Source organism: Danio aesculapii, chromosome 20 (assembly GCF_903798145.1).
Source record: "Danio aesculapii chromosome 20, fDanAes4.1, whole genome shotgun sequence".
Taxonomy (NCBI): Eukaryota; Metazoa; Chordata; class Actinopteri; order Cypriniformes; family Danionidae; genus Danio; species Danio aesculapii.
In genome coordinates, this window is record NC_079454.1 from 13,608,583 (window position 1) to 13,634,462 (window position 25,880).

General features: G+C 37.5%; 1 protein-coding gene across 1 annotated transcript; it reads left to right on the forward strand.

Moving 5' to 3' along the window:
• The first annotated feature begins 5,080 nt into the window (after nucleotides 1-5,080).
• Nucleotides 5,081-24,855, forward strand: ftr63 (finTRIM family, member 63). Its single transcript, XM_056480730.1, has 6 exons — nucleotides 5,081-5,749; nucleotides 23,404-23,499; nucleotides 23,612-23,845; nucleotides 23,933-24,092; nucleotides 24,212-24,334; nucleotides 24,487-24,855. Exons 1-6 carry the CDS (start codon nucleotides 5,174-5,176, stop codon nucleotides 24,774-24,776), a joined length of 1,479 nt encoding a protein of 492 aa, XP_056336705.1. The 5' UTR covers nucleotides 5,081-5,173; the 3' UTR covers nucleotides 24,777-24,855.
• Nucleotides 24,856-25,880: the final 1,025 nt, after the last annotated feature.

The window sequence follows — 25,880 nt, forward strand, 5'->3', positions numbered from 1 at the left end:
TTTACGCTTGAAGACAGTTTTCAAAATAAAAGTCACACAGTGTCAGATGTGAATAAGGGCGAGGGATCGGGAAAAAACGTTTAAATAATTTACCACAAGTAGTACAACAATGAAATTCCATAGCACAAACAGAGGTTAGTATCAATTCTGGCTGGTTTTAATCATCCTAACTTTCTTAAACACCCTTGATAAACGTAATCTCATAAACAAATTAGCATATCCAACCTTTACAAAAACTAACCATGGTTTTACTACAAGTTAAAAATCAATAATAATTTCAAAACATGGTAATTGTAACCTAATCATGGTAGCTACAAATTGGGCAAATCCATTGTGGCCTATTGAGAATAAAACTGGTTACACTCCCAAAATGGTTTTTACTACACATTTACTATACTGGTTAATTTTTGTAAAGGAGAAAGCAGCTGAACACATTAACAGCTTGGAACTTGGACTTCAAACTTATCAACAAAATAATTGCTGAATAAGTGGGTTGCCAAGGGGTTGTCTAAGGCATCTAACACATTGGCTGTCTCTCAAATCCTACCTAAAACCTAGCAAAATCTAGCTGTCTAACTAGAAAGCATAATTAACCGCCACTGGTGCATGGAAGATTACTGTGCATCAATTTAAAGTGTTTAGTTCACTGCGTTATTGAACATCACTGATCACTGGGTTTTTGAACATAGCCGATTCATATAATGTTAACTTACACAATATTTTCCAAACCTGCTTATCAGAGTAAATTAGCATTACTTATTAAACATTAGATAACCTGAAACTTTTAAAAAAAATCTTTTCCCTAATTGTACTGGTAACTGCATGATTTGTTTGAGATATAATCTACTTCTATTTTTGTGCTCCTAAATATGGCATTTAAACACACTATAAATTATTAAATTTAAACTATTAAATTACACACTATTAAATTATGCGTTAACTTTCTGTATTATTAATACATTTCGAAACACATTTAATAGTTTTAATAAACAAATTTACAAAGTAGTTGAAATATTTTAGGATTATTTTGGATTATTTTTAGGTTAAAGTGCCATGATCATTGAAGTTTAGTGAGTCATGTTGCATAATTAATTAAAAAACTCTCCTCACATACAGTTTGCATGTATGAACTCAAATATCCAATAATCAGAGGTGGAAAAAAATCACTGTATTTATCGTTTATGTTTCACTGTTTCTCTTTAGTAAATCTCTACAGTACATGAAGTTGATAATATTATGCAACCCTGCTTTTATTTAGTAGTTTAGTAGAGTAGTGACAAAATTCATTTGTTTTTTTTTTTACAGTTTTTTGTTCTTCTTTTTTTATACTAACACCAGTTGCGCTGGTGATATATCTGTCTGTGGTGACACATTTTGACAGCATAGTGCAAAACTTAAAGGCATAGCTTACTAAAAATTCTGTCATCATTTACTCACCCTTAACTTTCTCCAAAACTGCTTGTGTTTCTCTCTTCTGTTGAACACAAAGAGGATCCTGAAAAATGGTGTCTTGTCCTGGATGTCAACATTTTTCAGAATATCTTATGTTCAACAGAAGAAAGAAATTCATAAATGTTTAGAACTACTTGAGTGTAATTAAAAGGTAATATTTTAATAAAGGTCAGATAAAAACATTATGGAAACACTGACTTTCCTATTAGCACAGAAACTAATGACAGAGAGGCTGATTATTCGTAACAAGGCCTCAGTTCAAGGGAATTGTTAGATCCCATTTTCATTCAAGGTTATTCCAAGGTTCTGCAAACAAAATGCTCTAGATTTCATATTTTCAGAAAGGAGGGCTGCTGGAAAAGTGCCAGCCGGCAAAGTGCTTTTAACAGCAGCACATACGTCATTAGAGAGCAAGGTGAAAATGAAAACCAAAGGACACTGGTGAAGTGCCATAAGTTTTATTATATTATTAATTTTAGTTACTAGAATATGACTTTGAACATTTGCATAGCAATAGCCAAGACAGGAATTAACTACTAATTTGTGGTTACTGCTGTATATAGACTGTAATTGAGGTTTATGTTACTGTGGAGGACATAAGACAGTACTGGTATCAGCCACTGAAATGGCCCCGTAGCTCATTCACTGCAGCATTTGTCAGTGCCTTCTGTACAGATTTAGTTTCCATAATGCACACAATGGAAAGCCTATTAACTCAAATTGGATTGAATTTTGTCAGCAGCTACCCAAACTATCTTAAATGCAAGATGTGATTGGGCTAATTAAAAATGATTAGCCTCCTAAAAAATCAGTGGTGGAATGAGTACTCAAAAATCATACGTAAGTAGAAGTACCATTACTTGCCTAAAATGTAGTGCAAGTAGAGTAAAACTGTTGCAAATATTACTCAAATTATGAGTAAAAATTAGGCCTTTCAAGAGTACTCAAGAGTAGTTAGTGAGTATTACACTGTAAAAAGCTGATGTGTTTACATGTAATTTGTGGATGTGTTTAAACGTCAGATTCTGTAGTGCATTTATTTATTTCCCAGCAGGCACACAACGTCATAAGACGCTAATATTAGATTAGATTTAGGTTGTGATGTCAGGTCACCAAAACTCAATGTTTAGCCAGCATCTAAGGACAAAGTTATTTTCATGTCCAATAATGACATCAAATGACAATGATATTTGGCTGATTTTTGGTTGTGTGTGACCAAAATCCAATGTCGAGCCAACATCTTGAACCAACCGACATTTATTCATCAGGTATGGCAACCAAAATCCAACATCTGATAGACGTCAGTGGTAACGTCCACACAACATCAAGCTGTGACATCATTAGACGTTGATATTTGGTTGATTTTAGGTTGGATGTTTTCTAATCCCCTAAAATGTACTCAAGGGGTAAAGTAAATATACACATTTTTAAACTACTTAGTAAATTACAATTTCTGAGAAAAACTACCCAGCTACAGTAATTTGAGTATTTGTAATGTGTTACTTTACACCACTGCTAATAATTGGGGCTCTTAGTAATGAATTCACTTTTTAACTTAGTTTGAGAATAAAAAACATCTGCAAAGTTACAATGCTGGAATTTCAATGGAAATATTCAATTTTTAAATGGATAGTTAATTAAAATTTCCCCCTTAGCATTTACTCACCATTAGTGGTTCTAAACTTTAATGAATTTTTTTCACAAAATAAGATATTCTGGAGAATGTTGTAAAAAATGTTGTCTGTCTGTCTGTCTGTCTGTACTTCAGGGTCCATGGCATCAATAGGTCTAAAACAATACCTGCTCTAATGGGAAAAAAGAAAAAAAAAATCAATACTGTCATCTTTATAAATCTCACTGGAAGCTGCAAATAAACATACATCTCTAAAATGTAATTGAGTATTGACTTTATCATTTATGTTACATTTGTTTTGATATTCATTTAGATTTCTGTAAGAGCCATTTCTAAAATCACACAAGAGTTCTAAAACCAAGCAGCGATACAGATGAAGCAGAAAACGTGTCATGTCATAAGTTTGCCACGAGAGGTCACTCATTAGCCTTCGTGTTTATGAATCAGTCACTTAAAGAAATAGTTCACCCAAAACATTACATTAAAACGATTTGCTAATCCTCCAAATGTATCAAACCTGTTTGTTTCTTTCTTCTGCTGAACACAAATGAAGATATTTTGAAGAATGTTTGTTTCCAAACAGTTTTATATAGCACTGAAAACAAATTTCAGTAAACATGGCTACCGTCCTATTGCTTCTCAGTACTATATAGAGAAACGTCACTGAAGTGGTTGGAAGACAAAGTTAAATTCTTTTGGTTCTTTGATAAAGAAAAATTAAAATTTTGAAAATTAAACTTTTTATTCAGATAAACCATATTAACTCTTATTGTTGTATGTATGCTGCATCATATTGGGATATTTGTGGCAGATGTCTTCTTAATTTGTGACACTAGATCACATAATAAGTAAAAAAAAAAAAAAAAAAGTTTTATCTTGCATGCATTTGTTTTTGTCGACAGCCAAATATATGTTTCATGGCTATGATGATTTTTTATTTTATGCCAAAATCATTAGAATATTAAGTAGAAGGCATGTTCCGTGAAGACCCTTTTATAAATTCCCTACTGTAAATATATCAAAACTCAATGTTTTAGCAGTATTAACAACATATTTAGTAAAAAATAGGAACATTCTATTATTTAGTTAAATTTCTTTGTTCACTAGAAACATTTATATTTATATAAATCATTGTCTTTCTTATCAAAGTTAGTGCAAATACATTTGGTGGTAAAGACTAACTATTCAGATTCTCCAGAATTCTGTATTATAGTTGGTTAAACAGTATTGATTTAGTCAGAAAGCACTGCAGACATTTCAGAACATGACTAAACTGTCTGTTTTATTTTAATAGTTTCATTTGAAACTGATGATAAAATGTTTAACTAATTTTATTTAAATGAGAGATTAATTTATGAATCCGTTTTAACTGCACTGTAAAAATACCCATAAATGAGTAGTTTTTCGTATTTTATGATTGATTTTATTTATTTATATATTTGCCATTTATTTATATTTTTGAATTGCATTATGGGACCTTGATGTTTCTTTCAACAGCTTTTAACCTTGAATAAATGACAAAGTTACTTTTATTAACATTTAAAGTAATATTGTTGTGTACTGCCAGTACATTTTCTGTTATTTTACAGACTTATTTCTCTCTGTATTGTTTCTTATACATTACATTATTTCAAACTACTAAAATGTTCATAAAAGTCACTTTGTTAAATTGTTCAACTTTCATTATTAAAAGAGGACAGAGCAGAGATCAAGGTCTTTTAATGCCATTCACAATCGCAAATAAACACAAAACACTTGTGAATCACAAAATATGGAAACAGATATTTTTTTACAGTGTGATTGTGATCACATTTAGAAAATGCAGAACACTAAAGGTCACTACTTCTGAAGTCATTGTGGCAAGGCTTGTCTGACATTAAAAGCTGTATTTGAGTATCTCTACCAGTTGAGCACTGAACTGGAGACTCGGTTTCGTTTTCACTTCCATAATGTGAACTTTCACATTACTATAAGTCACACCCTGTACAGAAGACCTGCCTTCAGTAATCTCCCAAAGAAAAATAACCAGGAAACTATTCTAACTCTATAGCTGAAAAAACAGTCTCACTTGCCTTCATATTCGTTGAAATGGCAGAAGCCAGTATTTCAGTGGAACATGATCAGTTCAGCTGTCCAGTTTGTCTAGATCTATTAAAGGAACCAGTGACCATTAACTGTGGACACAGTTACTGTATGAACTGCCTTACAGGCTGCTGGAATAAGGAGGATCAGAAGGGGGTTTACAGTTGCCCGCAGTGCAGAAAAACCTTCACCCCAAGACCAGCGTTGGGTAAAAACACCATTTTGGCTGAAATGGTGGAGAAACTGAAGAAGAGTAAAATCCCTGTTGTTCCTGCTGGCTTTAGAGACGTGCAGTGCGACGTCTGCACTGGAAGAAAAAACAAAGCCATCAAGTCTTGTCTGGTGTGTATAGAATCCTACTGTCAGATTCATTTCAATCGTCATGAAGAATTTCGCTCAGGCAAACCACACAAAGTGATTGATGCCACTCGACGAATCAAGCAGATGATCTGTCCTCAACATGGGAAACAAGTGGAAATCTACTGCCACACTGACAAGACCTGTATTTGTTGCCTGTGTGCAATGGATAAACACAAAAAACACAGGATGGTAACAGCCACAACAGAGAAGACAATCAAGCAGGTATACATTTAATTTATTTGTCTTCACTTCACAAAATGATGCCACATTACACATGCAAAAACCATTTCAGGCTTTCTGGGTTAAAACATTTTTATTTTTTGCTTTACAGTAATCCAGCTGTATAAATCATAAAAGAATGGCTGTGAAATATGACTATATATCCTATGGAGAAAATAACTTTTGTGTTATGTTGTTTATTATAAGGTGTCACAGTCATTAGATTCATTTTTTCAGTGTTTCATATTTTATTAATATTTTTTTTTGTGATACACCATTGTGTATTCACAATATTAATGTTTGTTTTATTAATGTATTTATTTATTTATTTATATACTGTCAAAAACTAATTTATTATCACTACTAATGACTGTGTTTGAAACAAAATAACATCAGCAGTTGAGAAAGCTTGCGCTTTGGGTTACCATGGCGATACTCGTTGCGTTTACTTCAGATGCTACTATGCTGCGCCTGGGGAAAGACACTGAAGTCTCAATGTGATTTTGTTTCTCCTGATAATTCAGGTATGTTTTATAAAAAAGTCAATGTGTTTATTATAATTCATGTAAAAAACATGTGAGTACACATTTCCTCTGTGTTTTAAAGTGAATAGCTTAATTACAGTTGTTTATTGAGTAGCGTGATTCAGATGAAGGTACCGGTAAAATGACAGTTGGTTTGAGTTATGTTTGTTATAACTGACTCCCCAGTAAATAATATGTATTTTACTCAGTATGTGATAATTGAACAGAAAATGACTTATTTGTATATATTGGTTGTATATTTGCTAATGGATAAAGTTTATGAGAGTAGAGAGTAACATTGGGAATTGGTGTCAAGTGTAACTGTTACAATTTAAATGATACAAATAACAGACGCATGATTGTTCTGTGAGTTTAGTAGTTTTATGGTAAATGGTTATAAACCGAGGTATTTACAGAGAAAGAAAAAGGAAAAAGATGGTTGAAAAAGAATTTAAAGTGTATTCTGTATCATACTGATAAATATACAGAAGGTATAATCATTATATGTGGTAATGAAAAGAGAGTACAGAGTGTATAAGTATTTGAAGAATTGATTGTGGTAAAAAAAGAGAAAAACAAAGAGAACAAAACTGAATGTTTGAGTAATTGAAACATGATTTGTGAGGATATATTTTCAGTACATGATTTGTGAAGACATGTTTGCTATAATATGACTGTTAATAAACAGATGCTACTATGCTGCGCCTGGGGAAAGACACTGAAGTCTCAATATGATTTTGTTTCTCCTGATAATTCAGGCACTTTTAATCTGCCTACGAGTTCCGCTGCCAGGACCCGTAACAAATTCATGGAGGTTCCACCGAGATTAATATCCAGAGTGTGAGGCTAGTGCTGGGATCCAGACTTTACGGCGACGAGACGACGACAGGGTTGCGTGCGACTTGAGACAGCTGCTGACGTCCAAAGAGAGCCAAAAGGGACCAAGCTGAGAGGAAGGCGACGCATCACTAGAGGGTCGTGAGAAGGTCTGAAGCTGGACAAGATGGCTGACGAGAGGAAAAGACACGTCTGGAGCATAAAGAAGAGCCATAAAGAGTTGAATGAGCATGAACTGGGGCATATTGCTGACAGCATTACTTCAGTTGCAGGTTTGATTTCACCCGCCATCGCCAAGGATGACGAGGAAAGCTGTTTGAATTTCATAATTTCTTATATGCAGAGTGACAGTTTACTTAAACTGGAAGATGAAGGATTCGCACAATTACTAACATTAAGAGACATGATTAATGAATTGAGTGACAGTCGTGTGAACATTACTGTGAGTGATCCATCTGTTTTTATTAAACATGAATTTGATGCACATACACAGGCATCTCCTATACGCAGACACACAGATTCTACAGTGTCACAGTAAGACACTCAAATTTAAATGAATATCATAAACTACTCGCTAGTTATGAGAAGTTAGGGAAAAAGCTGTCAGAATACAAGATTACACAGACAGAACAGAAAACAATACCAACTACAAGTCAGTTTGCTCATTCTGAAGTCTTACTACGACCACAGAGAGAAAGCATAATGTGTCCAAGAGACTTTCCATATCTACCACACAAAGAGTTTAAGATACATGGTGGTCAGATTGGTGATAGTGCTTCAGACATCGGCTATAATATCCTATGCAAACAAATTGATGAAGGCATCAAGATGAGTTACTCAGAGAGTGAGATCATTCAGGCTGTTCTGCGGATAGTTTATCCGTGACAGTTCAAGGAAATGCTCATCAATAAAGATGATCTAACTGTGCCAGAGCTAAAAAGTTTCCTACAATCACATTTAAGTGAAAAAGGCAGTAGTGAGTTCTTTCAGGAATTAATGAGTACAAGACAACGAGAACATGAAACTCCACAACAGTTTCTATATCGTGTAATTAACCTAAACAAAAAGTAATTTTTGCATCCAAACAGAGCAACACTCACATTGAATTTGAACCACGAACAGTTCAAAATGTGTTCCTGCGTACCATTCATCAAGGTTTTCTTCCCAAGTACAGTGACATCAGAAGTGAACTGAAATCTTTGCTCACAGATCACACAGTAACCGATGAAGCACTGCTGAAACAAGTGACAAAGATCTCAAGGGAGGAAAATGAACACCAAAGACGATTAGGTCAAGCCATTCAGCGAAGACAGACTCAAGCTCATAGTGCACAAATTGACTCAGAGTCCAACGAGAGTGATTCAAACTCAAAAATACAGAAAAAAAAACAAGACAAAGACCATACAAGCACTAAGCGTTTAAATAGAAGCTTTAAAAAGTACAATCGACAAATTGAAACAAGCTAAAGAACCATGTCACTGTTCTGTACAGATGGGAGTTGGCTCACATGTTATACACAGACCAATGTCAGTGAGAAGAGGAGGACCATATGGGTGCCCAACATGTATAGAGGAGAATAACAGCTCATGCAATCATTGCTTTATCTGTGTAGAAAAGGGGCACAGGGCTATTGGTTGTGGTAAAAGGACAAGGGGTACCAGGAAGATGTACCAGTCTGCTGAGCTGAGATCAACTGGAGGAAGGTCACCAGAGAATGGAGCTTGTGAAGCCAATGCAAACAGTACAGCCTGCTCTAGCATGTCTAGAAAGATAAACTCACAGAACAGAGTAGCAAAGCTAATTTAAAGCAAATGTTTGTTAAAGTGCAACATCAATGGTTATGCTGTAACTGCCCTACTTGACACAGGAGCTCAAGTCAGTATTATTGATCAAGCTTGGAAAAGAACATACTTACTAGATCAGCACTTGCGACCTCTGAGCGACTTAATGGGGTCCAAACCTCTCCACGTCTTGGCTGTTAATGGAGACATATTACCATTTGATGAGTGGGCTGAGGCTACAGTAAACCTTCTTGGTAACAGTGACCCAAAGTTAGCAGTTCAAGTTCCTTTCCTGGTGGGTAAAATGGCCCTTGAACGACCTCTCCTGGGATTTAATGTCATTGAACAGTGGGTCAAAGGACAGACAAATGGTCCAAATGTTCTTACAACAATTGCTACCTTGCTAATGGGAGCCATGGAGATTGGAGATGATCAAACTGAAGTGATCGTAAACTTTATACAGACACAAAAGCCATCTTGTGACACTGAAACCATCATCAAAGTTGGATGTCAGGATGTTGTTATTCCTTCGGGTCAATTGGCACATGTAAAATGTCAAATACCTGTAGATTTTGACTTGTTAGAGCCTGCCATCTTGTTCAAGTGTAATGTAGACAACCCACAGCTTGAACGACTTGACATTGGAGATGGATTACTGGAAGTCTGTGGGAAACAAAGGCCGTTCATTAACATTCCAATAGGAAACCATACCAGTTATGACATTACCTTACCACGACGAATGACAATCGGTAGTATACAGCCCATTAAAAAAATTGTGGAAACCAACCAAATAACAGAACCAATCCATGTGAAAGTTGACAGTGCAGAGATAAAAGGAGAAACTCACAGAAAAAGTATTACAGTATCAGATCATTGGGACCCATCTGTGAATTTAAGTCACTTAACTGAGGAGCAACAAAGGATAGCAAAGAGAATGTTATACGAAGAGTCTGGGGCTTTTGCACACAATGACGAAGATGTGGGTTGTGTCCCAAGTTTGCAGATGCCTATTAATCTGATTGACAACATTCCTGTCCAGAGAGCATACTCTTCAGTTCCTGAGCCACTACATAAAGAAGTTAAAGAGTACATCCAAGATCTCTTGGCCAGAGGTTGGATTGTGAAGTCTAAGTCCCCTTACTCTGCACTGGTAGTTTGCGTCAGAAAGAAAGATGGAACACTTAGACTTTGTGTTGGTTACAGACTACTTAACAAGAAAACTGTTCCTGACAGGCATCCCTTGCCTCGCATTCAAGACCTTACTGACACGTTGGGAGGGTATAGCTGGTTCTCAATTTTGGATCAAGGAAAAGCATATCACCAAGGCTTTATAGCAGAGGGATCACGACATCTGACTGCTTTCATTACTCCTTGGGGCCTTTATGAGTGGGTACGCATTCCATTTGGCTTAACTAATGCACCTGCTGCCTTTCAACGAAGTATGGAAGAGATGCTGGACTCCCTGCATGATGAATGTTGTATCCCATACCTTGACGATATCTTATGCCACGCAAAAACTTTTGAAGAACACGTGGAAGGGCTACGAAAGGTGTTGCAAGCTTTACAGAGACATGTTCAAAAAAAGAAGTAAGATACGTTGGACGATTGGTCAGTGCTAAAGGATTCAGGATAGACCCTAAAGATTTGGATGCTGTACAAGCCCTAAAAGTAAAGAAACCTACCACAGTAGGAGAAGTCCGAAGGATGTTGGGATTTCTCAGCTACTATAGAGCTTATGTTCAGGATTTCTCTCGCATTGCCAAGCCGATATATGATCTTTTGTAAGTGAAACGAGGGACAGAGCCTATCAAAACAAAATCTAAGGCAGATGAAAAAAAGAATGTTCAACTACCATCACGAACACACATTGAGTGGAAGGAAGAACATCAAAAGATACTGTGCAAACTAGTTGAAGCTCTAACTACTCCACCGATCCTTGCATATCCTGAATTTGACCTGCCTTTCACACTTCATACAGACGCCTCAGAAAAGGGACTTGGAGCTGTACTTTATCAACAGCAAGCTGGAAAAATGAGAGTAATCGGATATGGATCAAGGACATTAACACCAGCAGAACAGAATTACAGACTCCATTCAGGGAAGCTTGAATTCCTTGTACTTAAGTGGGCAATCTGTGAAAAGTTTTGGGACTACCTATTTTATGCTCTTCACTTCACCGTTTATACAGACAACAACCCTCTGACCTACATAATGAGTACTGCCAAACTTAATGCTGTGGGCTATAGATGGGTTGGAGAACTGTCGGATTTCAGGTTTGATATTAAGTACAGACCTGGGAAGGTGAACGTGGATGCGGACATTCTTTCCCGGTGTCCACTGAACATCAACCAGTTCATCACAGAGTGCACAGAAGAGTTATCTAGTGAGATTGTCAAAACCACATGGGAGGGCACTAAGGCTGCTGAACTAAAAGATGTTGCTTGGGTTGCTGCTCTTAACCAGGCTCAAAAAGAACAACTGGAGAATGATGTTGGTGAAGTCTTAGGAAAGCTAAGTCATAATGAACTACAGAAGGCACAGAGACTGGACCCAACTATTGGGGAGATTATTAGAATGAAAGAGTCCAATGCAAACCTCACTAATGACATGAGGCAAAGAGCCAGTGGACCTGTAAAAAAACTAATGCACGAATGGTCAAGACTACACCTGGATGATGGATTATTGTACAGGAGAACTGAGCAACGACGTCAGTTTGTTCTACCAGCTCAATTCAAGCAGTTAGTATTCCAGCACTTACATGATGACATGGGTCATGTGGGAGTAGAGAGAGTTGTAAACCTAGCAAGAGACAGATTCTTTTGGCCATTCATGAAGAAAGACATCGAGATATATGTTACACGAAAATGTCCATGCATCAAACAGAAAAGACCAGCATTACCCGAGAGAGCTCCGATGAGTAGTATAAGTACTAGCTGCCCATTTGAATTAGTATCGATAGACTAATCTCCATTTGGCATATCTCCATTTGGATTGTAGCAGAGGGGGTTATAAATATATAATAGTCCTTGTGGATCATTTCACAATATTTGCTCAGGCATATGCAACTAAAAATAAGTCTGGGAGAACAGCAGCAGAAAAAATTTTCAATGATTTCATTCCACGGTTTGGATTTCCAACTAAACTACATCACGACCAGGGTAGAGAATTTAAAATGACCTCTTCAAAACCTTGCACCAACCGTGAATGAGCCATTCAAGAACTTCCCCATATCACCCTCAGGGCAATCCCTGCAGAGAGGTTTAACAGAACATTACTCCAGATGATGAGAACACTGGCAGAGAAAGAAAAGGAAAAATGGAAGGAACATTTACCACAGATTGTGCATGCATACAATTGCACACGACATGAAGCGACAGGATACTCACCGTTTTACTTACTCTATGGACGACATCCACGACTGCCCATTGATCTTGTGTTCAAAGTGACTAACAAAGAGAAAAGTAATGATCCAAGAGGATATGCTAAGCAATGGGAAAAGCGACTGAGAGAAGCTTACAGAATCGCTTCAGAAAACAGTAAAAACTCAAGTGCCAGAGGTAAATTGAAGTGCCATTAGGTAAAAAGAAACCTAAATGAGAGAGGTGGACCTGGAAAATTGAGATCATATTGGGAGCAAACTGTACACGTTGTCAAAGAGCAAATAAATGATGGACCAATCTACCGAGTGGTTGCAGAGATGGACAGCTCAAAATCAAGAGTTTTGCACAGGAATCTGCTGCATCGAGTTAATGACTTACCAGTAGAAATCCCAAAGGAAACATCTAAACAGAAAACCAAAAGAAATTAAACAAAACAAAATGATGAGACAAGATCACTCTTTGAGTCTGATAGTGATGAGAATCAGGATGATGAGATCTATTATTGGTTGAGGGTGCGACAAACACAAGAGAACAACCAAAGACTTATCATTAACCAACCAGCTGATGAACCCAACTGTGATCCTCCACAACGACAACCTGAAAGACAAAGACAAAGACATTGGAGAGAGACCCCGAGAACACAACCTAGAGAGAACAAGAATCTTACCTGTCATCCTTTACGACAACAATTTTCTGAACAACTTGAAAATGAAAGATTAAGAAAATGCACAAAGATTTGGGAAGAACAACCTATAGAAAATGAGAGGCTTACCTGTAATCTTCCTAATGGGAATGAACTTACCTGTGAAAGACAAATGACATGGACAGAAACACTGGCAGGACAATCTGAAAAAGAAGAGGAACAATTTGAGGGAGAATGTAGTCAGATATCTAAAGATGATACACCTAAGCAAGACGTTCTCAAAATACCTACTTTGAATTCAGAGTAAACTGACCAAACAAGCCAAGTCCGAAGATCCACACGTGACAGAAGACCCACGTCTAAATTAACTTATGAAATGCTTGGTCAGCCAGAAATTCAGTCATACCCAACAGTAAACAGTTTAGAGACTTATGAGATGAATCAGACACCACATTGGGGGTTACCATCCTACCAAACTACACCTTAACTTACACCTTACATTAGTACACCATATTCCTTTCTTACGCCACAAGTCGCATTGCCATTTTGGGTAGCTCCTATGACAATAGGGTACTAAAAGATTAAGAATAAAAGGTGTTATGATGAGAGAATATACTGGCAGGAACCATCTTTTCTTTGTTGGGGAGTGTGTGATACACCATTGTGTATTCACAATATTAATGTTTGTTTTATTAATGTATTTATTTATTTATATACTGTCAAAAACGAATTTATTATAACCACTAATGACTGTGTTTGAAAAAAAATAACATCAGCAGTTGAGAAAGCTTGCACTTTGGGTTACCATGGCGATACTCTTTATGTTTACTTCAGATGCAACTATGCTGCGCCTGGGGAAAGACACTGAAGTCTCAATGTGATTTTGTTTCTCCTGATAATTCAGGTATGTTTTATAAAAAAGTCAATGTGTTTATTATAATTCATGTAAAAAAGCATGTGAGTACACATTTCCTATGTGTTTTAAAGTGAATAGCTTAATTACAGTTGTTTATTGAGTAGCGTGATTCAGATGAAGGTACTGGTAAAATGACAGTTGGTTTGAGTTATGTTTGTTATAACTGACTCCCCAGTAAATAATATGTATTTTACTCAGTATGTGATAATTGAACAGAAAATGAGTTATTTGTATTTATTGGTTGTATATTGGCTAATGTATAAAGTTTATGAGAGTAGAGAGTAACATTGGGAATTGGTGTCAAGTGTAACTGTTACAATTTAAATGATACAAATAACAGACGCATGATTGTTCTGTGAGTTTAGTAGTTTTATGGTAAATGGTTATAAACCGAGGTATTTACAGAGAAAGAAAAAGGAAAAAGATGGTTGAAAAAGAATTTAAAGTGTATTCTGTATCATACTGATAAATATACAGAAGGTATAATCATTATATGTGTTAATGATAAGAGAGTACAGAGTGTATAAGTATTTGAAGAATTGATTGTGGTAAAAAAAGAGAAAAACAAAGAGAACAAAACTGAATGTTTGAGTAATTGAAACATGATTTGTGAGGATATATTGTCAGTACATGATTTGTGAAGACATGTTTGCTATAATATGACTGTTAATAAACAGATGCTACTATGCTGCGCCTAGGGAAAGACACTGAAGTCTCAATGTGATTTTGTTTCTCCTGATAATTCAGGCACTTTTAATCTGCCTACGAGTTCCACTGCCGGGACCCGTAACATTTTACATTTTAAATTATAAAGAGAGAAATATGATCACATACGAATTAGTCAATTTCTGAGTATACACTTTAATATGTAATAGTAAATAGTCCTTTATATATATATATATATATATATATATATATATATATATATATATATATATATATATATATACACACACACAGTTTAAGTCTGAAATATTAGCCCTCCTGAATTATTAGCCCCCCTTTATTTTTTCCCCAATTTAAATTTTTTAACGGAGAGAAGATTTTTTTCCAACACATTTCTAAACATAATAGTTTTAATAACTCATCTCTAATAACTGATTTTTTTTTAAATCTTTGCCATGATGACAGTAAATAAGATTTTACTAGATATTTTTCAAGACACTTCTACACTTCTATACAGCGTAAAGTGACATTTAAAGGCTTAACTAGGTTTATTAGGTTAACTAGGCAGGTTAGGGTAATTAGGCAAGTTATTGTATAACCATAGTTTGTGCTGTAGACTATTGAAAAAAAATATATAGCTTAAAGGGGCTATTAATTTTGACCTTAAAATGTTTTTTAAAAAATTAAAAACTGCTTTTATTCTAGCCGAAATAAAACAAATAAGACTTTCTCCAGGACAAAAACAAATATTATCAGATATACTGTGAAAATTTCCTGAGTCTATTAAACATAATTTGGGAAATATTTAAAAAAGAAAAAAAAATTCAAAGGGGGTTAATAATTCTGACTTCAATTGTATATATATCACACAAAGGCCTCTTCACCCTTCACCTCTGTGTATTACTCCGCCCACATACAGCCAGCAACAAGCAGAGATGCTACAGTTTGACAAATAATACTGTTGTTAGACAACAAAATGTACTTTTGAGGCTTTTTAAGTTGAGAATGTAGATTGCAACTATGCAGTTTATTTGTAAGAATAGTGCCTATTTTAAAATATTTACAATTTCTGAGAGAGCTTGTCGGCGGCCAAAGACGGTTGACGTTGTCGATCCACAAGATAGATATATTTTATCCGCATAATAACCCTTGTTTAGTATGTTTTCTTGAGCACAAATAAGAAGCTGAAAAATGGAAGTGACGCGTTTTTAAGGTGGACAGGTGTCATGAGAAATCGGATCCCTCCTGCAATCGACTCCGCTTAGGACCCTAATGGATCTTATATGTAACATTATATATTTACATAAGAAGTTGTAGCACGTCGTAGGTGCTAAAATAAAATAATATCAAAAATAAAAGCTTTACACATGCCTTTAGTTGTACATCAGTATACGAAATACATAATTTAAAATAGTTTTATAACGTTATTATAACGTTCTTTTAAATTACATAAATTTATACGAGATTTCACTGCATTTATATATATATATATATATATATATATGTAAATAAATATGCTCAGTTCAATTCTGGCGAGTTCTGAGAAGTGTGTGATGTTCGCTCTACCGATGTATCATTCTTTTATTTCAATAATGTAACATTTTATTTAGCGACGGATGTTTGAGTGTCTTTTTCTTTTCCTTTTGCCTACTCATTGTCGTTGACTGGCATGTATGTAGTCGACAGCACTTGGGAGAAACGCATAAAGGCCAATATGAAGAGCAAAATAGTTTCTGTCTCCTTTTTTTATTCCTTAAAGTCTCCACGGGTAAACGCTGGGACACCTGGCACCCGTCACAACGGCAACAGAGAAATACTGTAGACTGTAATAGACTGTAGGGAGATATCTCTGTAGACGGATGGCATTTCATGTCACGTTCAGCCTTATAATCTTAAAATGTGAGCAAAATCAGCTGTTTTGTCATCACCTTAAGGGGGTCACACACCAGAAGCTCCGCTTTCCAATACGCTATAGAGAATCATTCAAATACTAGCTCTAAAGTGACGTTGGTGAATTGGTAACAGCTTCTGCTGTTCTGACGTCAGCTGCAGATGTGAATGAATGGCGGAAGAAAGTAGTTCCTAATACAAAAGGGTTTAGACTCTCCGTGTTTGATTTTCTTTTTTATATACAAGATTGTGCTGTCAAACTGTTGTATAAACTCAATATTACACTCGTAGCAGTGTGATAGGGCTGTATATCAGCACTGGTGGGGCGTTAAGGCACTCTGCCTGCGACCTCGTGCCAATGCATGCCTCCCACCAGGTTTTCATATAAGATGTTGTAGATAAAAGCTGTTAGTTTAAATGAGAAATCAATGTTTGTAAGAAGTGCAATAATTGTGTTTTAATGACTGACCAGTTCAAAGTCTGAACTTTGACACTGTGTGATTGCATTAATGCAATGGGAATGCTCCACCTGAGCCAGACTCCACAGGATGTGTATAGCAATCCTTCTGACTGGCAGAATCATGTTATAGTGTGGCAATAGAGTGCAGTGCGTGACTTTAGTCTTTAGAGCTGCGTATTTTGAGCGTGTTGTATTTTGAGTCCCACATAAAAAAACTACTATAGTAATTATAGTATAATTAAGAACCATACTATAGTAAAGTGTATTATACTGTAATATACATCATAGTATTTGCAAAACTGCTACTGCTAGTGAACAGATAAATAGTCACAAACACACTTTTAAAACCACAGTAAACTGTTGTTGTGTATTGAAGTATAAAATAGTTGTAAGGATGTAGAAAACTTACCTCAGTGACTAAAGAAATACCACAACAAGTTAATTGAAGTACTTTGCTATAATATGATTTTAAAACGCTTTTTATTTACTATAGTTATTTCGATTACTAAAGTATTTTTTATAGTAGGTAGCATGATCGCCTCACAGCAAGGTCTCTGGTTCGAGCCTCGGCTGGGTCAGTTGGCAATTCTGTGTGGAGTTGTTGCATGTTCTGCCTGTGTTCGTGTGGGTTTTTTCTGGGTGCTCTGGTTTGCCCCACAGTCCAAAGACATTATAGGTGAATTGAATAAGCTAAATTGTTCGTAGTGTATGTGTGTGAATGAGAGTGTATGGATGTTTTCCAGTGATGGGTTGCAGCTGGATGGGCATCCGCTGTGTAAAACATATGCTGGATAAGTTGGCGGTGCATTCCGCTGTGGCGACCACATATTGATAAAGTGACTGAGCCAAAAAGAAAATGAATGAATAGTATTTGTTCAATTGGGGTGTTTCTGTACTGTGATCTCCAGTTCTTACCCACAGCAAGCTGCACTGTGTGTGTAGAAATCCAGACTGAGTGCTTACCCACAAAACTACAACATGATTCATAGTAGTCGATATTGGGTGATGCTAAATGTGTAAGAGGGGTTCATATGCATGCAGCTGCCCTACTCACCTGGGATGCGCTTCCCAAAACCACTGTTAGCCAACTAAGGTCGCAAGATCCATTGTTAAAGCATAGTTAAGCAATTACCGTTGCATATAATGTGATTTGCTTTCAAAATTATTTTTTATAGTTCAGTTTTAACAATCTTCAAATTGACAGTTGCACTCCCTTTGTTGTGCACTTGGGAATTCTTTATGCCATTAATCCAGCAACTGTGGCTCATGATAAAAGCAATAGGTGACTTCAAGCTGATATTTCCGAAAGTTTGAATAGAAAACATACTATATGTTATTGGCTTTAATTTGTATAATTTAAATATCTGGTGCAGTGGGTAGCACTGTCGCCTCACAGCAAGAAGGTCGCTGGTTTGAGCCTCGGCTGGGTCAGTTGTCATTTCTGTGTAGAGTTTGCATGTTCTCCCTGTGTTCGTGTGGGTGTCCTCATGGTGCTCTCGTTTCCCCCACAAGTCCAAAGACGTACTATAGGTGATTTGGGTAAGCTAAATTGTGCGTAGTGTATGTGTTTGAATGAGAGTGTATGGGTGTTTCCCAGTGATGGGTTGCAGCTGGAAAGGCATCCGCTGCCTAAAACATATGCTGGATAAGTTGGTGGTTCACTTTGCTGTGGTGACCCCAGATTAATAAAGGGACTGCCGAAAAAAAAATGAATATTTAAAAATCTATCTTTTACTTTTACACGAACTACAAATCTGCCATGTTATGGAATACAAATTCAGTAATGCAACACACACATACACACCTGCTCCCAGTCACCAGTGATTGCAAACACTCACACAGCTGAAGCTGCTCACAGACTAATTACTTGGACTATAAGAACAGCACAAACACACACAATGTGGCTGAGTCTTATAAGCTGTATAATGAATATTACGACGCAGTTTCCCTTGTCCTGCTTTCCGTGTTAGACTTTGTTTGCTTTGCTTTGTTTTGTTTGATTGTCCCTGTATTCTGCCTCCCTTTTGACCACTTGCCTGCTATTTCGACTATGACTCTGGATTGCCCATATACATCTGTTTGTTCCTGTTTTGACCACTGTTTGCTTGGCTATCCTGATCTGATCTGATCCTTTTACATTTTGTTTTTATTTTTAATCTTACAGTATGTCCACTGTAGTGGACCACAGGACCATTTTAGATCGAAACGACCGCCACTCAGACAACAAAACTGTACAGGATATGGCTGAAAAGGGATGTTAATGCAATATTACTGTAACCAAAACAAAAGCCATTTTTCCTTTTGTATTGAAATTCCTGAAACAGTTTAGTCTAAAAAAGCCAAACTAAAAAAAAAAATAAAAATAAATAAATAAATAACGTTATGTTAATCCAAAACAAATTTAACATAAAAGCGATTTAAAACTGATTGTCATTCTCTAATTGTCTTTAATTCTCTAATTATCTAATTGTCAGACTCTAAGTCAGAGTCTCCCTCAACGATTTTAAAGAATCCTCTCTGCTTCAGTTCTGCCTCCTACAACATGCAGTCATTAATTACATTAAGATGGTCCTGGTGTCCACTATAGTGGACATTTAAAAAAGGATGATATTTTGAAACACAAACAAATTAACAGCTTTGAAAGCTAAATGTATTGTTTCTGACACTTTAATAAACAAATATATATGTAATAATAATAGTAAAAAACATTTAAAAAGCTAAATTTAATATCTCAGAATCAGAATCAGAAAGAGCTTTATTGCCAGGTATGTTCACACATACGAGGAATTTGTTTTCGTGACAAAGCTTCTACAGTGCAACAGGATAACAGAGACAGGACAAAAAACAATAAATATATTTAAAAAAAAATAGAAGTAAGTATTGAGTGCAAATATACAGATTGACAAGTGTATGTACGTGTTTATTACTATATACAACATTATATGTGCAGCTGTTATGTGCAAATTGGCATGTAAAGTGTGTGGTTAAATAAGTGTATATGTGTATAAAAGTGTATGGCAAGTAGTGATGTTGGTTCCGCAATTATTATCATCAAGTGTTCATGAGATGGATTGCCTGAGGGAAGAAACTGTTTCTGTGTCGGGCTGTTCGGGTGCGCAGTACTCTGTAGCGTCGACCAGAAGGTAAAAGTTCAAAGAGGCAGTGTGCTGGGTGTGAGGGGTCCAGAGTTATTTTGGCAGCCCTTCTGCTCGCTCTGGATAGGTACAGTTCTTGGGGAGTAGGAAGGGTTGTACCAGTGATTTGCTCAGCAGTCCGAACTATTCGACGTAGTCTTTGGAGATCGTATTTAGTAGCTAAATCAATGTGAAAGTCAATGTGAGTGTCCCACTTCAGGTCCTGAGAGATGGTGGTGCCCAGGAACCTGAATGACTCCACTGCTGCCACAATGCTGTCCATGACACTCTGTGGGGGGAGAGCAGGGGGGTTTCTCCTGAAGTCCACTATCATCTCCACTGTTTTGAGCGTGTTGAGCTCCAGGTTGTTGTGACTGCACCAGAAAGCCAACTCCTTAACCTCCTGTCTGTAAGCAGACTCGTCACCGTCCTGAATGAGGCCGATAAGTGTGGTGTCGTCTGCAAACTTCAAGAGCTTCACAGAGGAGTCTTTTGAAGTGCAGTCATTCGTGTACAGGGAGAAGAGCAGTGGGGAGAGGACACACCCCAGTGCTGATTGTGCGGATACTAGATGAGAATTTTTCCAGCTTCACCAGCCGCTGCCTGTCCGTTAGGAAGCTGTTGATCCACTGACAGACAGAGGTAGGCACAGAGAGCTGAGTTAATTTGGGCAGGAGAAGTTTTGGGATGATAGTGTTAAACGCCGAGCTGAAGTCAACAAACAAGGTCCTCACATAGGTCCCTGGTCTGTCTAGGTGTTGCAGAACATAATGCAGTGCCATATTTACTGCATCATCCACAGACCTGTTTGCTCTGTAGGCAAACTGAAGAGAGTCCAGTGAGGGTTCAGTGATGTCCTTCAGGTGGGCCAGCACCAGTTTTTCAAAAGACTTCATGACCACAGATGTTAGTGCCACCGGTCTGTAGTCATTTAGTCCTGTAAGTTTGGGTTTCTTTGGGATGGGCATGATGGTGGAGCGTTTGAGGCAGGAGGGCACTTCACACAGCTCCAGTGATCTGTTGAAGATCAGGGTGAAGATGGGGGCCAGTTGGTCAGCACAGGATTTTAAACAGGCTGGTGTTATAAAATCTGGGCCTGGTGCTTTTTTCCTCTTCTGTTTCCAGGAAAACCTGGCGCACCTCCTCTTCACTGAACTGAAGTGCAGGTATGGGGGAGGCGGGGGGTAGTGGAGGTGTTAATGGTGGCGTGAAGAGCAGTTCAGAGTGGGTGTGGGGGGTTTTCTCAAACCGGCAGTAAAACTCATTCAGGTCGTTTGCAAGTCGTTCATTGTCTACAGTGCTGGGGGATGGTGTCTTGTAGTTTGTGATGTTTTTCAGACTTTTCCACACGGATGCTGAGTCGCTGGAAGAGAACTGACTCCTTAGTTTCTCAGAATAGTTCCTTTTTGCGACTCTGATCTCCTTTTCCAGTGTATATTTGGCCTGCTTATACAAGGCCCTATCCCCATTCCTGTAAGCAACCTCCTTGGCTTGACGTAGCTGTCTGAGTTTTACAGTGAACCATGGTTTGTTATTGTTGTATGCGAGTTGAGTCCTGGTAGGAATGCACACGTCTTCACAGAAACTGATATAAGGTGTTACAGTCTCTGTGAGCTCATCCAGATCGTTTGCAGCAGCTTCAAAAACACTCCAGTCAGTGAGGTCGAAACAGGCTTGTAGATCCCGCTCTGTTTCGTTAGTCCATCTTTTCACAGATCTTAATACAGGTTTGGCTGTTTTCAGTTTCTGCCTGTAGGTTGGAATGAGATGAATCAAACAATGGTCAGAGTGTGCCAAAGCTGCTCGTTGGACAAAGCGTTATGCATCCTTTATTGTGGTATAGTAGTGATCCATCATGTTACTGTGTCTTGTGGGACATGTAACATGCTGTCTATATTTTGGCAGTTCACGGGATAGTTTTGCTTTGTTAAAATCCCAGAGAATGATTAAAACAGAGTCCGGGTGTTGTTGCTCTATCACCGTGATCTGATCAGCTAGTTTCTGTATCACCAGGCTAGTGTGCGTGTGCGGAGGAATGTAAACACTGACGAGGATGAACGAGCAGAACTCGCACGGGGAGTAAAAAGGCTTACAGTTAATAAAAAGTGCTTCGAGATCTGGACAGTTACATCTGTACACCACCTTTCATTGATGTAAAAGCACGTCCCGCCACCGCGCGATTTCCGCGTTGATTCTTCGTCGCGATCCGCTCTGAACAGCTGATAGCCCGGTAGGTGAAGCGCGTTGTCCGGTATGGTGTTGTTCAGCCAGGTTTTTGTAAAACACAGAGCAGCTGAATGCAGAAAATCCCTGTTTGTCTGAGAGAACAGAATAAGTTCGTCTATTTTGTTGGGTAGAGAGCGGAGATTTGCCAGATGGATGCTAGGCAACGCGGTCCGAAATCCGCGCTGTCTGAGTTTCACAAGCGCGCCTGCACGCTTTCCTCGTCTGCGCGCTTGAAAGCGTTTGAGTAGCACTGCGGCTCCGCCGACTACAATGTCCAACAGAACATCAGATAAATCCAGGTATGGAAAAATATTTGGTGGTGTATGTGCCCGAATGTCCAACAATTCGTCTCTGGTGAAACTAATTGTAGGAATGTGTCTCGAGACAGGACAATCTAACAAAAACACAAACACTACTGCAGAGCACGACACAGACGCAGCCATCGTCATCGGCGCCATTGATAATAAGAATATTATCTCTAATCAGCATATCTCTCTCTCCTTCCCATAAAATGTGCTTTTTTGTATGTCAGCCATTTTGGAAGCAGTGTAAGAAGTGGTTCCTAGCATGCCAGCCAATCAAATGACATGTCACTAGAAAGCCCAGGATGACCTCTGAACAGTACAACTGGACTTGACAGAATAGCTCAAAGAATTAAAAAAAAATTAATGAAAACACAACGTCCACTACAGAGGACACAGGTCAATGGGTGGGGTCTCAGGAGGATATAGGCCCTGTATATGCTGTTAACTTAAGTTTTTATATAGAAATTTGTCATTTTACTTACGAAAGGTATATTTCACTAATAATATGCTATAATCTTTTTTGCCACAGCTGTAAGTGTGGCTGTCTACACCGTCTTAGGTACCAAAATTGGTATTCATTATTAATTAGTTTCAGACATCTATTCATAGAAATTTGCACTGCCATGTGACATTCTGCCATAAGTATTGGCAAGTATACCCATTCTTCAGACAGCAGCTCCCGCAAAACTTAAAGTAGTCACATAAAGCATCTCTTTCCCTTTTGAGAGAGCTGAGTTATAGAAGCAAAAGTTTCAGATCGATTTTGCTGTTTGTTGGATTGGTATATTGTGATTATAGTTACATAAAATATCCTTGTATACATATTTATATTACATATAATATCAGTTAAGTTATTGGAGAATAATTATCTGACAAAGCATTTTGTGTTTAACAGAAAAATCTAGAACAAACACAAAGAAACTTCAAGCAGAAAATCCAGCAGAAAGAGAAAGATCTTCAGGAGCTGAGAGAGGTTGTGAAAAATCATAAGGTGAGTCAGCTATAGCCTAATGCTCATCCATTCAGTAGTTAGCCCAGTTCCATTTATGCTCCCAGTCTGTGCAGTAGCAGGAAGAGCTCATTTTTGATGTGTGTCCTAACAGCAATCCACACAGACAACAATAAAGAACAGTGAGATGATCTTTACTAAACTGATCTGCTCCATTGAAAGAAGCCGCTCTCAGGTGACGCAGGTGATCAGATCTCGTGAAAACGCTGTAGTGTCTAAGGCTGAAAAACTCATGGAGGAAATGAAACAGGAGATTGATGAATTGAAGAGACAAGATGCTGAAATGAAGCAGCTTTTACAAACAGAGCATCCTATCCTTTTCCTTCAGGTAGTAAAAAATGGAAAAAAAATTTTAATCCAAATTAACAAACGTATATATTTTAAATTGTCTTTATCTTATGTTTTTTGTCTGCAGAGCTTCCGCTTTTTCTTTCTTCCCCTTGAATCTACAAATTCTTTTAAGATTGCCATCAATACTTACATCTGTTTTGACGATATTAGAAAATCTGTCTGTCTTCTACAAAAGAAGCTTGAGGATTTCTGCACAGAGACGATAAGAAATATATCTGGTAAAGGTAAAGCACTAAACTGGAGTGTTCAAATATCAAATGTGCATCATATAACAGAAGGATTAGATCAGTTATCTTGTCCCGTAAACATCATAATTAAATTAAATGACTCTTGGTTCCTATAGTGAGATATATTGGGGTCAATTTCACATCTGATGAGGATGAAGATGAGGAGGATGAAGATGAGGACGATGAAGACGAGGAAGAGAATGATGATGAGGAAGAGGAGGATGACAGTGAGTATGAAGGTGAGGATGAGGTGCACTTAAAAAAAGGAATTTATTTTATTTTTTGCATTTCATATCAATGGTACAAATTATCCTATTGTATAAACAATTTCAGTCAAAAGCAATCTATACTGTAGCTTTATCCATGGACCATGTTTTTGTTTTCTCCACAGTGTCAAAGCCTAAATTTCTTACAGCATCACAGTCCAGAAGTTTTAAACAAACATGGACACATCAAGCCTCCTCAACATCAGAGTCAAAATCGAGGAGCTTCAGAGAATCAGGGTCAAAACCTGGACCCTTCCCTAAAATAGAGTTAAAATCCAGGAGCTTCAGGGAACCAGAGTTGCATTCTAGACCCTCGTCAATAACAGAAACAGGGCCCAGGGGTTTTATAAAACCACGGTTTGGATCTATACCCTCCAAATTGTCACGTGACAGATTCTCCACACAGAAAGACTAATGGCTCAGAACCTCCACAGCAAAAAAAAACAAAACCTACCTAGTTTTTTAGCACTGTATCATAAAACTATGTAGATTCCCTGCTGAAAAAAACAGCTTAAACCAGTCTAGGCTGGATGGCTGGTTTTAGCTGGTCGACCAGCCTGGTTTTAGAGGGGTTTTGGCCATTTCCAGGCTGGTTTTTTGCCATTTCCAGCCTGGTCTTAGCTGGTCAGGCTGGAAAATGACCAGCCAAAACCAGGTATGTCCAGCTTAAACCAGGCTGGTCAAGCTGGTTTTAGCTGGATTTAGCTGGTCATTTTCCAGCCTGACCAACTAAGACCAGGCTGGAAATGGCTGGAAACCAGCCTGGAAGTGGCCAAAACCCCTCTAAAACCAGGCTGGTCAACCAGCTAAAACCAGCCAACCAGCCTAGGCTGGTTTAAGCTGGATTTTTCAACAGGGTTGGCAAAGAGCTTTTGATTCTAGGGGAAATTTATAGACTATAGATGAGCATATGAAAAACGTTTCTGGAGAATTGTTGAACTTACCTAAGCCTCATTTCTACTATGTAGATATCACAGAACAATTTAACTTATTGAATCATATAAAGCAGTGTTTCTCAACCAAGTTCCTAGAGGACCACCAGCTCTGCACATTCACATCCATGTCTCTTTAAACAAACACACCAGATTCATATGATCAGCTCGTTAGCAGAGACTGAAAGACCTGTAATGGGTGTGACAGACAAAGGAGACATCCAAAACATTTAGTGTTGTTGGTCCTCCAGGAACGTGGTTGAGAAACACTCATTTAAGTACTCAAAGACAAAACCATAATTGACCATATTATCTGAACTATAATACTGTATTGTTGATTGCCATAGTCTTGATGCATTTGGGTAGAAGCATCACTGGATATGATTGTAGTGATTAATATGTTTCTGTGTTTTACATGTTTGGTAACTATTTAAAAAAAAATTGATTATATACAAATATAAACATCCAGAAGAATTCTGGAGTATATATACACTTGAATTTTATGTCTATATAGTGAAATTTTAGAGGTAATGTTAAAGCCTACCAATTATCTGGATATCCCACCTCAGGATGGTATGTGTTTTGGT